General features: G+C 41.3%; 1 protein-coding gene across 2 annotated transcripts in view; it reads left to right on the plus strand.

The window, feature by feature from the left end:
- MICAL3 (microtubule associated monooxygenase, calponin and LIM domain containing 3) overlaps positions 1–16,415 on the plus strand; it is a 205,499-nt gene that overhangs the window by 120,808 nt on the left and 68,276 nt on the right. For both annotated transcript variants that reach the window (XM_042945383.1, XM_042945385.1), the window contains 2 exons: positions 10,865–10,953; positions 11,721–11,808. In XM_042945383.1, the coding sequence (XP_042801317.1) occupies positions 10,865–10,953; positions 11,721–11,808 (177 nt within the window). The remainder of the gene's footprint in view (positions 1–10,864; positions 10,954–11,720; positions 11,809–16,415) is intronic.

The following is a 16,415-nucleotide window of genomic DNA, read 5'->3' on the forward strand; positions in this document are numbered from 1 at the left end:
TATGCAAACAATTAATAAAGCCCAATAGACAGAGGCAGGCTGGCATGCCTGCCATCTAAAGACTCTTTAAAACTCCTTAAAGTAACTGACTACTACACTCATTCCTATGGAATGCTGAAGGAATGTCTTGAAAGGCAGGCTTACTGATTCAAAAGTAATGAAAAGATCTAGATTAATGGGAGTCCTCATAGAGGTGGCATTATGTGCCCTCTTTTTGGATTCCTGGACCCAAATCCAATGTGGGGGCAGGGTGGTGGAGTCCCCTACCCCCGCCCCAATACCAAGTATTTCTCCAACACCAGCAGGGTGTCTAAGAATTCAGCTCAATTCTGACGCTAACTACTCGACCCAGAGATAGCATCAGATTCCACACGTTAAGGGCTCAGGCCAGTAATACTGTCCCTTGCCCCCTACTTTAGATACTAGTCATAAGCCCAGGCTATTACCTGTGCTTCTGACCACCAGCTACAGATTGGAGGTTCAAACGACCTCCTTCTTTGGTTCTTCTCATTTGCTAAAATGGCTCACAGAACTCAGGAAAACACTTACATACCAGTTTATTAAAGGATATGGTAAAAGATAACAAATCAACAGCCACATGAAGAAATACATATGGCAAGGTCTAGGGAAAGGGCATAGAGCTTCCATGCCCTCTCCAGGGGCACCACTTTCCCCACATCTCTATATGTTTGCCAACTTGGAAGTTCTCTGAACCCCATCCTCTTGGGTTTTTATGGAGGCTTCATTGTGTAGTCATGTTTGACCAAATCATTGGCCATTGTTTGATTCAGTCTCCAGCCCATCTCCCTTGAGGGGTTGAGAGGTATCCTGGAAGTCCAACCCTCAATCACATGGTTGGTCCTCCTGGCAACAGCCCCTGCCCTTGGGTGGGATCCAAAAGTCACATTAATTGTTACAGCCAAAGATACTTTTATCTCTGTCAACACTTGGGGAATTCCAAGGGTTTGGAGCTGAGTCAGAAACTGGATGAAGACTGAATATACATGAGAAATATATTTGGTTATCTGAATGACTAAATATATATGTCTTATAAATCACAGTATGGTATGTCCATTATATTGGTAGGTAATTTTTGACTGAGGAGATGGTAAGATGATATCACATAGGAGAGGGACACCACCATTAGGAAGTGGTCACTTTAGTCATCCAGGCTCTGCTAATAATGAATAAATAGGCAGCTCTGTCAGAAGTAGCAACAAAGCAGCCAAAGTACTGAACTGAGAAAAGCTAACTCTTACCATTATGGGGTAGCTGGTCCTTAACTTTAGTAAAAAGCACCACCCAGTGAGGGAAGAGTTAAGACAGTTGACTAAATAACAAAAGTATATTCTTAGGTATCAAATTTTCTATTCCACCATTCCTACACACCTGCTCTTTCTGTAACGCCTCTGATTTCTAAGGGTAGGGATTGGCAGATGGAGCCCATCCAGTGTCTTTTAACTGTCCTTGATGCTGGGGTTATTTTAGTTAGCCTTTTACTGAAGTCTGGCTAGAAAGAAGATCGCTCAAGGTCCAGCCAATTAATTGATTTACAAATATTTTTGCCCATAGATTGTTGTGTACTTGTCTTTGCCACATTCTCTTGAGGATACAGATGAAATGTAAAATGTTCCTCAAGGAGCTTACATTCTGGTGGGCATGATAAGACCAGGGCACATGGAGCAACAACAACAATGAAGAGTATATGATTAAGGGCTAACAGACGACATACAGATTTTAACTTTGTAGAAGTTTAGAGGAAGAAGAAATCAATGAAGCTCAGTAGCCTTTAGGAATGACTTAACTGACCTTAGGTGAGACTCTGAGAGAGAAGTATGAAATGGCCAAGTAGAGGAAGAGATGGCATACTAGGCAAGAGAACGACAGGAGCTCAGGTGGAGATGACTGTGACACTGGGCACGGACGAGGCTGGTTGGTGCTTTGTTGTTGACACTGGGGCGGGGAGGACAGTGGATCCAAACAAGCTCCCCAAATTCTAACCCAGATAAACTTTTCATCAGCTCAGCCCCATGACAAAAGACAAGTGAACTGGAGAAAAGAATGGAATTTTGGGGCTCCTGAAGTTTTAGCCTGTTGTTCATCCACATTACCATGTGACTCAGAAATCTAACTGAAGGCCCTTAGATAAGAAAAAGACAGGAAAGTCATAGCTCATTTATAGGAGGAAAGAAATAACCCCCGCACTATGCTGGGCTCTTTAACATGTACCGTGTCATTCTGCCTTCACAACAACCCTATACAGAACTAGTTTTATTATTGCAGTTTTATATACATCAGGAAAGTGAATTCAGAGAAGTTGTAAATGCTTGTTCAAGTTCACACAACTAATAAGTACTGGTTTGCACTAAATGACCTCTGGGATCCCTTCCAGGTTGGCCTCCTGGGATTAGTGACTCTGGGCCCATGTCAGCTCCACACAGGTAAACTGAGAATCTTACACTTTAGAGAAACATCCACCTTTTTTTACCCTTGTCCCTAATTAGTCTTCCCTTCAGCTCTTTTAAAAGGATGCAGTTTACCCTAAAACTAAGATCTTCTTTCTCTTCCCAAATACTCGCTTATTTTCAACTGCTGCCAACTCTGAAGACAAGGACTCTAAATCAGACAGTACATCAGGTCATTCCCTGTCGTCTCAAGGAGAGAAAACACCCTACTGGCTAAGGTGTTTTGTGAAGGGCCTCCATTGGTAGCAACAAGCCTAAAATAGTCCACTGCTCTCCGTCTCTGCGAGTACCACCCTGACCACACTCTGCATCTTCCACCTGGACTACTGATCTCCCTGCCTCCACCATTGCCCCCTATAGTCTGCTTCCACAAAGCAACCGAGGAATCTTAAAAGATGTAAATCAGATTTTTGCAACCTCCTGATTTGTACTCTTATGGTCCGCTATAGTACAAATAGAATCTGCTGGGGCTGAGAGCTTGGCATGTCTACCCCAGCCTGCATTTCCTGTCCCTAGCTCACTATACTCCTGCCACACTGATCTCTTTCCATTTCATAAACATGATTAGGCCACTGCTTACCTTAGCAGTTGGCACTGTCTCCTCTCCTGGAATACACTTCCCCCTAATCTTTACAGGGTGGGCTTTTTGTCATTCACTTCTTCACTCACGTATTCTCCCCTCAGAGGGGCATTTTTCAGACCTCCTGATCTCTAGTACTCATCACTGCTTGGTACTTATTCACATATCATCTGCTCCATCCGAGTAGAGACTAGTCTGTCTTCTTGACTGGAATATTCTCAGTGTTTAGATTTGTACCTGTCCTATAATGACACTCAGTAAGTTATTGAATGAATAAATGCATGGCCCCATTTTGGCTTAAGCTTGTCCTTTAGCCATCTGTTTCCTCCAATTTCTTTTTCTAGTCTTTCCCATAGTTAATTATCAAGATTTCATTTATTTAGATCATCTAAAATCAGTGGCTTGACTGAATCAACCATAATTTGTGGGTAGTTTATAACAGCGTGGTTGTATTCACTAATTGAGACAGGCATCATAGTGTAGTGACTAAAGGTATAGGTCTTGGAGTCAAGCTTACTAGTAGGTTCAAGTCCTCTGTGAGATTTACTGAGTAGGGGACACTTTGGGCAGGTTGCTTAACGCTTCTGTGCCTCAACTAGAAAAAAGTGGGTAATAATATCTACCTTATTGAGTTCTGAGGATTAAATGAATTGATAGACGTTATAATACATATTTGGCATGTGGTAAATGTTACATAAAAATTAGCTCTTTTTGGGGCGCCTGGGTGGCTCAGTCGGTTAAGCGTCCGACTTCAGCTCAGGTCATGATCTCACGGTCCATGAGTTCGAGCCCCGCGTCAGGCTCTGTGCTGACTGCTCAGAGCCTGGAGCCTGTTTCAGATTCTGTGTCTCCCTCTCTCTCTGACCCTCCCCCGTTCATGCTCTGTCTCTGCCTCAAAAATAAATAAATGTTAAAAAAAAATTTTTTTTTAATAAAAAAAAAAATTAGCTCTTTTTGAGACTAAATGTCCATCAACTGACAAATGGATAAAGAAGATGTGGTTTATATTTACAATGGAATACTACTTGGCAATGAGAGAATGAAATCTGGCCATTTGCAGCAATGTGGAGGGAACTGGAGGGTATTATGCTAAGTGAAATAAGTCAGGCAGAGAAAGACAGATACCATATGTTTTCACTCGTATGTGGATCTTTACAAACTTAACAAGACCATGGGAGAGGGAAAGGGGAAGAAAAAAGTTACAGAGAGGGAGGGAGGCAAACCATAAGAGAGACTCTTAAGGACTGAGAACAAACTGAGGGTTGACGGGGGGTGGGGAAGAAGGTAAAGTGGGTGATGGGCATGGAGGAGGGCACTTGTTGGGATGAGCACTGGGTGTTGTATGGAAACAAATTTGACAATAAATTGTATTTAAAAATAATAAAATAATAATTAGCTCTTTTTGTTATTAATCTAAGAAGCAAAAAGTACCACCAAGTTGAATGTGGGAAGAGTTTGAGGCAGGAGACATTAATTGAGCACCTATAACACATAATGTGGTCTCTCATTTACTTATCTCACCCTATGAGTAGTATCTTCATATTCTACATAAAGAAACATGTTTCAAAATGCTAAATAGTTTACATGCCTATTGAGTCGTTGAGACAGTATTTAAACTGAGATCTGACTTCAGAGCTCATATTCCTTCTATCACATTGTACTGCATTTATAGAGAAAACAAGTTTCTGGAATTTTCTTGATAATTACCTTTTGGTTAGGCTTGTGGGACTTGTTTTGAAACCTAAGCCTCTTTTCTTTATTAAAATAGAATACCGTAGCAGAATTCAATGAGGATTCCCTGGAGGTTAGCCTATTGAGCTGTTTTTTAAAATCTAGGATTCTACTTTGTAGAAAAAAGCAAACTAATGCAGGGGAAAAAATACAAGAAAGGAGTGAAAGTAACTATAACTGTAGTTTTCTTTTTTTTTCTTTTTTTTTTTTTTAACATTTATTTATTTTTGAGACAGAGACAGAATGTGAGCTGAGAAGGGGCAGAGAGAGAGGGAGACACGGAATCCAAAGCAAGCTCCAGGCTCCTAGCTGTCGGCACAGAGCCCCACGCAGGGCTCAAACTCAGGAGCTGCGAGATCATGACCTGAGGCAAAGTTGGACTCTTAACCGACTGAGCCACCCAGGCACCCCTATAACTGTAGTTTTCTGATACTGTAATAAAATAAGACTTGGTAACAAGTAATAGAAACTCAAGTCAGATTAAAGTTGAAGCATTAGATTTATATCTTCTTTCTAGATAGCAGTCTCAGAGAAGGGCTGCCCTTCCTCACTATCCCTGAGAATCCCCAAGAATGGCTCTGGTTAGCCTGACTTAGCCACATGCTATATCCTGGAGTGGGCTAGAAGGAAAGGGGATATTATGATTGGCCTATATAGGTCATATATTTATTTTTGTGGTGGATAATTTTAGGCCTCATGGTTGATAGCCCATCAAAATCACGTGGAGGAGGGAAGTGTTCCATAAAGAAGATTAAAATACAGAACAGACAAAAAAGTAGTATACGATCCAAGGACTAATAGTTTTGTCTTTTCCTAATTACATTTTCTCTCTTAGCCAAAATTCACAAAAGTGAAATGGTTTATTATAGATTGTCCAAGCTGAAAAAAACAACCCATGATTCATCTCCCTTCATAGAGAAAAAAGCAGTGAGATTGTTGGTCCTTTGGCTATCAGTGTTCCTGACAATAGATGTAGTGTTTCTGAGTTCTGGTTAAGTGCCAAAAGGTAGTGGGAAATTCTGTTTCAGAAAACATATTATGTGTATGAATATTATTTGACTTATAAAAGTCCATAAACTATGTTTTTCTAAAAGATTTCGTGTTGGGAAGCAGGGTACAGGTAAAAGAACAGAGAAATCAGTTACTTTGAAGGAAAAGAAGAAAGATGTAATCAGAGCACCAAGTAAAGGGGAAAAAAGAAAGAAGTCCATCTCATTTTTATTTCCTTTGACTTTTAGGTCCTCCCCTTTTTTTCTTAGCTTTATTGAGATATAATTGACGCATAACATTATATAAGTTTAAGGTGTACAGTGTGTTGATTTATACTTTTATAAATTGTAAAATGATTACCATCATAGTGTTAGGTACCTCCTTCATCCTATCACATAGTTACTAATTTTTTGTGTGGTACGAACTTTTAAGGTCCATTCTCTTAGCAGCATTCAAGCATATAATACAGCATGGTTAGCTATAATCGCCATGCTGTACATTAGATTCCCCAAGCTTGTTAATCTTGTAACTGAAAGTTTGTACTCTTTGACCAGTATCTCCTCATGTTCCCCACCCCTTAACCACTGGTAACCACCATTGTGCTATCTCCGGAGTTTGTCTTTTTTTAGATTCCACATATAAGTGAGATTATACAGTTTTTGTCTTTCACTATCTGACTTACTTCACTTAGCAAAGTGCTAAGGTCCATCTAAGTTATTACAAATGGCAGGATTTCCTTCTTTCTCATAGCTGACTAATACTGTCTTGTGTATATATACCACATCTTTTTTATCCATTCATTCATTGGCAGACATTTAAGGTTGTTTCCATATCTTGGCTATTGTGAGTAATGCTGCAGTGAACATGGAAGTGCAGAAACTGTACAAGATCCTGATTTTCCGTTTCTTTGAATATATACCCAGGAGTGGAATTTTGGGACCATATGGCAGTTCTATTTTTAATTTATTGAGGGACAGCCACACTGTTTTCCAAAGTAGCTGCACCAATTTACATTCCCACCAGAAATTCATTAGGGTTCCTTTTTCCTCGTACCCTTACCAACACTTAATTCTTCTCTTTTTGATGGTAGCATTATAACTGGTGTGAGGGGATATCCTGTGGTTTTGATTTGCATTTCCCTAATGACTAGTAATATTGAGCACCTTTTCATCTACCTGCTGTCCATTTGCATATCTTTTTTGGAAAACTGTCTCTTCAGTTCTTCTGCCCATTTTTTAATCAGGTTGTTAGCTTTTTTGCTGTTGAGTTGTATGAGTTCTTTATATATTTGGATATTAACCCCTTGTCAGATACATGATTTGCAAATATTTTCCCCATTCTGTAGGGAGAAGTATTGCTTTTTCATTTTGTTGATTGTTTCTCTTACTGTGCAGGCACTTTTGACTTTGATGTCATCTCACTTCTGTAGTTTTTGCTTCCGTTGCTTGTGCTTTTGCTGTCATACCTAGGAAATCACTGCCAAGACCACTGTCAAGGAGTTTTTCCCCTGTTTTCATATAGGAGTTTTGTGGTTTGAGGCCTTACACTTAAGTTTTTAATCCATTGCAAGTTCATTTTTGTGAGTGGTATAAGACGGGTCAATTTCATTCTTCTGCATGTGGTTATCCAGTTTTCCCATCACTGTTGGGAAGAGCTGTCCTTTCCCCATCAAGTATGCTTGGCTCCCTTCTCAAATATTAGTTGTCTGTATATGTGGTGTTTATTTCTGGGTTCTTGATTCTGTTCCATTGGTCTGTGTCTGTTTTTATGCCAGTACCATATACTATGTTGATTACTGTAGCTTTGTGATATAGTTTGAAATCAAGAAGTATGATGCCTCTGGCTTTGTTCTTCTTTCCCGGGATTGCTTTAGCTATTCAGTGTCTCTTGTGGCTCCATTCAAATTATAGGGTTTTTTTTTTTTTTCTATCTCTGTGAAAAATGCCATTGGAATTGTGATAGAAATTGCATTGGATCAATGCAATTGATCAATGGTTTGGGTAATATGGACATTTTAACAATATTAATTCATTAATATCTTTCCCTTTGTGTCTTTTTTTATTGTCTTTTATTTATCTATTTATTTATTTAGAGAACAAGAGCAAGAGCAGGGGAGGGGCAGAGAGAGGAAGACAGAGAGAATCTGAAGCAGGCTCTGTGCTGTCAGTGCGTAGCCTAACACAATGCTCAAACTCACGAACCATGAGATCATGACCTGAGCTGGAACCAAGAGTCGGACGCTTGACTGAGCCACTCAGGCTCCCCTTGTTTGTGTCTTCTTAAATTTCTTTTATCAAAGTCTTGTAGTTTTCAGTGTATTGGTCTTTCACTTCCTTAATTAGATTTATTCCTAAGTATTTTGTTGTTTTTGATGCTGGTGTGAATGGGATTGTTTTCTTTACTTTTTCAGATGTTTTGTTGTTAATGTATAGAAACAGTTGCTTTCAGGGTGCCTTCGTGGCCCATTGAGTTAAGCATCTGTCTCTTGATTTCAGCTCAGGTCATGATCTCACAGGTTGTGAGATCGAACCCTGTGTCAGGCTCTGTGCAGACAGTGTGGAGCCTGCTTAGGATTCTCTCCCTCCCTCTCTATCTGCCCGTCCCCTGCTCACTCTCTTTCTCTCTCCCTCTCTCTCTCAAAATAAGTAAATAAACTTTAAAAAAAAGAAACAATTACTTTCTGTGTATTGTTGATTTTGTATCTTGCAATTTTACTTAATTTGTTGATTAGCTCTGGCAGTGGAATCTAGTCTAGGATTTTCTATATGTAAGATCACCATCTGCAAACAAAGACACTTTTATTTCTTCCTTTCTTATTTGGATGCCTTTTATTTCTTCCTCTTACCTGATTACTCTGGCTAGGACTAGTACTTTCTTGAATAGGAGTGGTGAGAGTGGGCATCCTTGTGTTCCTCATCTTAGAGAAAAAGTTTTCAACCTTTTACCTTTGAAATGATATTGACTATGGTTTTGTTGTATATGATGTTTCTTGTATTGAGGTATGTTCCTTCTATACCCAATTTGTTGATGTTTTTATTATGAAAGGGTGTTATATTTTGTCAAATGCTTTTTCTGCATCTATTGAGATCATATGATTTTTATCTTTCACTTTGTTAGTGTGGTGTATCACATTTATTGATTTGTGTATGTTGAACCATCCTTGCATCCCAGGGATAAATCCCACTTTGTTGTTTTGTTGAATTGGGTTTGCAAATATTGTGTTGAGAATTTTGCATTTGTATTCATCAGGGTTATTGGTCTGTAATTTCTTGTAGTATACTTATCTGGCTTTGGTATCAGAGTAATGCTAGCCTCATAAAATAATTTGGGGGGTATTTCCTCCTGTTTAGATTTTTGGAAGAGTTTGAGGATTGCTGTTAATTCTTCTATAAATATTGGGCGGGGGGGTGGGGGGTGGGGGGCGCCTGCCTGGATGGCTCAGTCAGTTGAGCGTCCGACTTGGGCTCAGGTCGTGATCTCATGGTTAGTGGGTTTGAGCCCCGTGGCAGGCTTTGTGCTGATAGCTCAGAGCCTGGAGCCTGCTTGGGATTCTGTGTCTCCTTCTGTCTCTGCCCCTCCTGACTCAGGTGCACGCACACATGCTCACTCTCTCTCTCCTCTCTCTCAAAAATTAACATTTAAAAAAATGTTTTAATAAATAATTAAAATAAATAAATGTTTAGTGGAATTCACTATCTGCTCCTGGACTTTTCTGGGGACGGTTTTGATTACTGATTCAGTCTCCTTGCTCAGTATTGGTCTATTTAGATTTTCTCTTTCTTCCTGATTCAGTCTTGGTATGATATATATTTTTCGGACTTTGTTCATTTCTTCTAGGTTATCCAGCTTTTTGGTGTATAATTATACATAGTAGCTTCTCATGATCCTATTTCTATGGTATCAGTTGTAATGTCTCCTCTTTCATTTCTGATTTTTTTTTTTTGAGTCTTCTGTTTTTCTGAATTAGTATAGTAAAGTAAAGTATAGTATAGTATAGTATAGTATGTATAGTGTAGTGTAGTGTAGTGTAGTATAGTATAGTATAGTATAGTATAGTATAGTATAGTATAGTAAAGGTTTGTCCATTTGGTTTATTGTTTCAAAAAGCTGGCTCTTAGTTTTCATTACTCTTTTTTATTGTTTTTCTGGTTAGGTTCTCTTATGTTAACTTTGAGAGCAGAAAAGTTTGTTTTGTCAGAGGAGTACCCTTTGCAAATGAAAAGGATAAGTGGGATTACTCCTGTTTCAACAGTTTCTATAGTATGGTCTGTCCTTTAATTTTCAAAAGCCTTGGCTCTTTTAAAGTGGGAGTAAGGGAAGGTTTAAAAAAAAAAATGACCTTTTGTGACTGACTCCCACTACCGGTGTCATGGGAAAAGCCACGATCTGTTTTTCAAATTTTGGGCCACACCTGCAAAAGAAAACGTTTAGGACCCAGTAAACACCTATAAACACAACTAAAAGCTGTAAGGACTAATACTTAACTCTAGGTATGCCACTGTGCACTTTAATGCATTCTGTTGTGCTTCATTCTATTCATAGTCCATTGCAGGATTGTTTGGTTTCATTTTGTATTGGTTTTTAATGCTGATCCCACCCACTAAGGGGTCATAAGGCTGGCTTGTGGATAGTTGTGGGAGAGGGGAGCAGCAGAGGGGGTCCTGTTAAAGCCAGTGCTCAATGCCGCCCCACCCCCTGCAGTCTTCACGCCTCCACCCTGCGCTTATGTTCATTCTGGTTTCCCCAGAAATGTTACTCCCAGCTTTCCATGTGACCACATCTTTGTTCTACACACACTGCCACTTTGTTTGCTGGCCCTGCCATGCAGGCTTCACGTCTTTGCTCTGGGCGCTGATTGGGTGATGGCTCAATGGCCTTCACATATCCAAAAGAAACCCCCTCCCCCTTCGGGCAAAAGGGAGAGGAGGGCTGAAATCAAAGTTTATAGGGAGGGCTTGGCCTCCTTGGACAAGAACCCTGGGCAGTGGTGACAGCACCCTGTGGCTAGAGGAGAGAGATAGGAGTGTGCTAAGACGAGGGAGTCAAGTTCAGAATTAAGAGTCTTGCTCACTTCTTGTCTCCTGCCTCTTCTGCACAGGTAAATTCTACTGCAAACCACACTACTGTTATCGACTCTCCGGCTCCGCACAGAGGAAGAGACCGGCAGTGGCTCCTCTGTCTGGAAAGGTAATGGTAATCTATCTGTAAGTGGGAGAGAAGCAGCAGGCACATTTCTGCACAGTGACAGGTGAAGGTGTGGCCAGTAGGGCCTGCTGAAAGGCCACTAAATTGCCTTTCCTTTGGGTGGGAATGGCCTGAGAGATGGTCGCAGTCCATTTGGGAAGGAAACCAACTCTTCAAGTATAATCTAATGTTGCATTTCACTAAGGTAATGTTCCACACACCACCAGAGTTGGATTTGAGAGACTATATTAGACCCTCCCTCGGGCTCGCTCATATAAAAGACTTTTGTCATTGTAAATAAACATCTTTCTGAGAGACGGACACCCTGAAAAGGAATGTGGCTGTAAATAATCTGCACTTTCTTTATTTCTGTGAATTACTTTACTAAGTACCTTTTTTTCTTCTTTTTTTTTTTTTTTTTTTTTAATGAGAGTAACTAGCTCCTCCACCTGTCTTTATCAAGATAAACCAGGTATTCCCTTTGCTACATGATATTACCTTGTCAGCATGCAGGCTAACACATCCTTGAGAGGTTTTTGTTGACTGCAGTGGGACTTGTGGGGAAAGGAAAGGTATTCCAAGGTAGACCCAGATTTTGACTCTTGGTGATTTCTACATGAAATATGTCCTGTTTTTTTTTTTTTAATACTGTGAGACATACAGCCTGGATTGACAGGTGAGCGCAGTAAACCAGCCAGGCAGGTGTCACCGCCTCCTGAGATTTGAGTGCTTCAGTCAGTCACTCTTCTTTTTCTTGCGGACTTTCCTAGGAGGCCAGAGAACCCCTGCAGGATGGCCCCACTGTGGACACAAATGGACGGGCCAGCGCCATTGCCAGCCCTGCTGAGAGAACCCCAGGTAGCCTCACTTCCTTGTTTGGCTGGGTGGCGCGTCACTCTCTTGGCCTCTGTGACAAGGCCAAGGGGATGAGCCAGCACCTCCAAAGCAACATTTCTTCGATTGGGCATCAAGTGACCCAAAACCCTTTGGACTCCTTTTTCATGTGCCAGCTGCTTGCATTTGGAGTCCCCTTTCTCTATGGCCTGTCGGAGGTGCTGGTACAAATCAGAGGGGAGTTTCACTGGCAGACCGTGAGCCAGTAGGGGCACCATCTAGTAAGCGAGATCACCCAAGCTTCAGTAATGTCTATTCAGAATCTCAAAGTACTGTTGCTATAGCCCTGGGGCCTGCCCACACCGATCAGACACACTGGGGTGGTTGGTCTAGGCCCCATCCAGGTAAACAGGAATTCTGAATAGGCTGTTTTTATCACTGACCCGAGTGAGAATCTAGAGTCACAGGGCCTTCTTGTCTTGGACTCCTTTGACAGAGCATGGAATTGTAATAAGACCCCACGATCTGGATTTATGTTCACCCAAACTTGAAATTTTTGCATCCCACTCCCTATTTAGGTATCTAGATAAGCTGACATGGCTCTTCTATTTGACCTGTAACCCATTAAAGGACATGCCCTGTCCTGATCACTTTGGGGCATTTGAACTTCTAATGGAACCAAACCCTAATTTGTTCCATTTCAACTAATCATTTCCTTATGTCAGGAGGTGAATGACACTATCCCTACCTCTAAAAAACACATTTATTCTGGTTTTAGCTCATGGCTCGTGGACATTAGGTTTGTTGTAAGGAATTGTAGTTTAAAATTGTAGTTTAAAATTGACCCTTAAAATTGAGTCTCTTTGCTATATGTCAAGCCAGCCTGTGAGATGTGTACCACAAACTGTGGAGTGGTCCTGATGCCCTCATTACAGACCCAGACTAGACACAGCCCAGGGTCATTGTGTAGGTGAGAGAGGAAGTCAACAGGGCCATGTTTCTATATCTCACACTTTTTCTGTCTTTCACAGCAGATATATCTCAAGCAGCCATTTACAAACTCATGAAAATTACCATATAAAAACTAAAGATTATCAGCTAATGCTAGAAACTATGGAGAAGGAGTTGGTAGTGAAATTTCCAAATTGGAAAAGAGAAGGATTATCCACTCCACTTTCAAATGAGAGATTTTCAGAGTTGCTTCCTTCCCTGTGCTTAAGAACTGGAGAAAGGGAGAATATACCCAGAGAGGGCAGGGATTTGGAAGCCGAGACCCTGCAAACCCCAGCTGAGCTAGGTAAAATTCGGCCTCTCCTCCTATGTATGCCCTTATTATAATCCAGGGAAGCTTTTTAAGTGCCCTGCCAATTGGACCAACATTTTATAGGAATGTTTAAGCCACGAATGACTTTGGAACCTTCTATAGCCTTGAAACCCTTTATAATTTGTCTTTCCCCTGAAATGCTGGCAGCCTTTTGCAGTTGACACTCTCAGAGCACCAGAGGGAAGTGCTGGCAGAGAAAAATTACCAAAGGGATCTAGACAGAGAGGTCAGCTCTGAGCCCTAGAATATGCACTTGACCAAGTGAGAGCTCCACCTCATCAGTCTGGGCCTCGTCCAGCAGAGATGGACTTTCCAAGGAACTTGGCTATTCAGTAAAACAGCTCAAGGAAATGAACTTGGTTTTGGGGTATCAAGTGGAGAACACTCTTCAAAAAGAAACACAATGAAGTTCAGGTCATTTCTGAACAAGCCAAGTTTGTTCACTTTCCCATGTGAACACTTTCCCACTTTGCCATTCTTACTGTCTAGTGTGGAAGCATAATGGATCTCAGGTTTTTAGCAGTTCTAATGAATTAAAGCTTCCATAGAGAAGGAAAAGAATATTCTACAAAGCAAGGAGATGAGAGCTGGCAATGCGAAAAAAAAATCAAAGCCCTGAGGATGTCTCAGCCCCTGTGTTTCTTGATTCTGAACATGACTTACATGTTCTAGCACAAGGGGTTCAAGATGTGGCATCCCAAAGGAATCACCACCTGAGCTCCTAAAATGAATGAGGCAGGCACTGTCCCCCCACTTTAAGGTACTCTGTAGGGCAGTGGGAACACTAGAGCTTGGGGCTGATGCCCCTGGAGACTCGGGCTTTTGGAAGTTACAGCTCTGAGTCTGAACGTGCTCCAGAGCTCCAACACTTCCCCTAGGAGGTGTCTGATCTTTGCTAGCCTCTGTAGAAAAGGAACGGAATTATGGGTGGTAGTTTAGAGTTGGCATGAAGTAGATTTCTTTTTTTCCTTTGATAGGGATATCTTTCTTTAAATCTCAAACTAAAGCTTAACTAGAATTTCCTTTTGAAAAGCTTCAGAAAAACTCAGGTATTTCAGGGTTCCAGAATATGTGTCATGAATAACAGTCATTAACCCAGACCCATGGTACATCTCCTCTCCTGCACGCTAGACAAGAAAAGGCTATAAATGAATGAACTTGATTCCACTGTGTATAAATAAACCATCCTCCTAGATTCCCGTCTCCCAGGAAGCAGAGCTGAAAAAGCTATGACTGGCACTTGACCTGCTGTGCTTTTGCCCTGTGCCACCTCTGTATATGTGCCATTACCCTCTTTTCCCTTATGTTCTTTTCCCGTTATGCCAAAATTACTGCCGTTGCCAAAAAACCAAACCACTCACAAGTTAAGAGAACCTGCTTTCAGCCTGCTTTGCAGTGTTGTCTTTCTCTGGTAACCTAACCTGTAACTGCTGCTAATTTAGTGTTTGGAGGAGGACATTGTTTACAATGCTGTTGTTTATAATGTGCTTTTAATGTAGAAACCCTCTTTTCTGTTCCCCAAATCTGTAAATGCTTTGTTTCTAAGCTTCTTACACTGAATAGATTAGTGGACCTGACACAGATTTTCTTACCCTGGCCTCCTAGCACCTGCCCTGACTTTAAGAAAAAGTGGGACAACAACAGGTAGAGAAAGAAAAACCCTAAATGAGGTATCTTCCCCTTGAATACAAGACCCTCTACTGCAGGTTTTTTGGATCCTTTCTTTGTGAGAGGAATTCCCTTTACAGTTCATATAGCATATAGAAGACAATCAAAAATGAATCATAAAGGCTATGGGAATCATAAGGTAAGAGAAGAGCTTTTTTCTTCCAGTACAGGCCACAGAGATGGGATGGAAAAGATAGTGTTAATTTTAAAAGCTGCCTAGCAGATTGCAAGTGGCGGGTGCCTGCTCCCTGTCCCTAGACAACCCTTGCATGATCACCATTAGATTCCATAGTTTGGATGCCACACGGGCCATTAGGAAATGCAGGCACTTCCCACACCGGCTAGAATAGCCATGCAGTATGAGGGATTCCATGCACTCCTGGGGTTCCTGCCTGTCAGGACAAAGTTAGGAAATCTCACTGCTTCCCAGGCTCCCTTCCCTTGTAGGCATTTCTGGGTAACTTCTTAGTAGAGCAAAGAGAATCTTACAGTCCAGCTGAACTCCCCAGCCCTCCCCCACAAGTCTTAGTTTGATGGTGATGTGTAAATATTTATACACATACACATGTATATTTATGTAGATTTAATTTCATATATACAAGTAGATAGTTATATATTGTGTCATAACTAATAATAATAATAATAATAATAATAATAATAATGAAGCTGTTTCTGAAGCTTCTTGTTCCCTTGGTTCTGGAAATCAAGGGAGCCTTTTTACACTGGGGAACCATGCCACTGGCCTGGGTTAGAGTTAGGGTCAGGATTTACGGGAATAGAGCAACCAGCACACCTGTGGAGGTGGAGACTTTGGGGGGCGGGGGGGGCGGCATGGATGTCTCAGAAAATGAGCAGCACACACTCCCAACCTCGGAAAGTTGATTTGGGAGCAGACTAGGAAAGCAGGGGTTCTGTTGCTTGCGAAATGCCACAGAAGACCAAACCCCCCACCTTACCTCTGTTTTGCTTCTAGGCTTGTGTATCAGTTACATTGGGTTAGTTATTGTAGCTTCCCTATTGTCTCGGTGTTTGGTGTCTTTCGGGCAGTGGACTGTTTTCAGTCCCTCCTAAAGGGGCCGCAGCATGGCCTTGAAGTCCTGATCAGTGAATTAAGGGGTTCCCTTTTTCCTGGGCCATTCAGCTTGGGGTGGAGGTGGGGGGATGGCAACAAGCCAGGTTCCCATGGCAGTGGTACAGAGATGCCAGAGCAAGGGAGGATGAACTGTGCCAAGGAATGCATCACCTGTCCGCTTCTGGCCTTCCCTAAAGCCTTTATTTTTGCCCTTGTTTTTAATCTGTGATGTGAGTTTTTGGTGTGTTTCTTTGTGAGTTTTTTAATTTCATTGTGTAACTTTGTTTTTGCCGTTACTGTGAAACTAAGGTGTTGTGCTTTTAATTTTTTTTTAACAAATGTTACCATTCTTATTTAAGAGAATAAATTCCAAACAATCTTCAGGTTTCTGAGTTTTTCTTTTCCTTCCCTTTTTCCTGTTTGGAGGGTGGGAAAGGGATTAGCTTTTCAGGTCTCAGGAGTGGGCCTGAAAGCCATTGTGCCTCAGGACTATCAGTTCTGGGGTGGGATCAGGAGAGAGTGTAGATGTATTAAAATGGGGAAATGGGCTGTTTACACCTAAAATAT

This window comes from Panthera leo, chromosome B4 (assembly GCF_018350215.1).
Source record: "Panthera leo isolate Ple1 chromosome B4, P.leo_Ple1_pat1.1, whole genome shotgun sequence".
Taxonomy (NCBI): Eukaryota; Metazoa; Chordata; class Mammalia; order Carnivora; family Felidae; genus Panthera; species Panthera leo.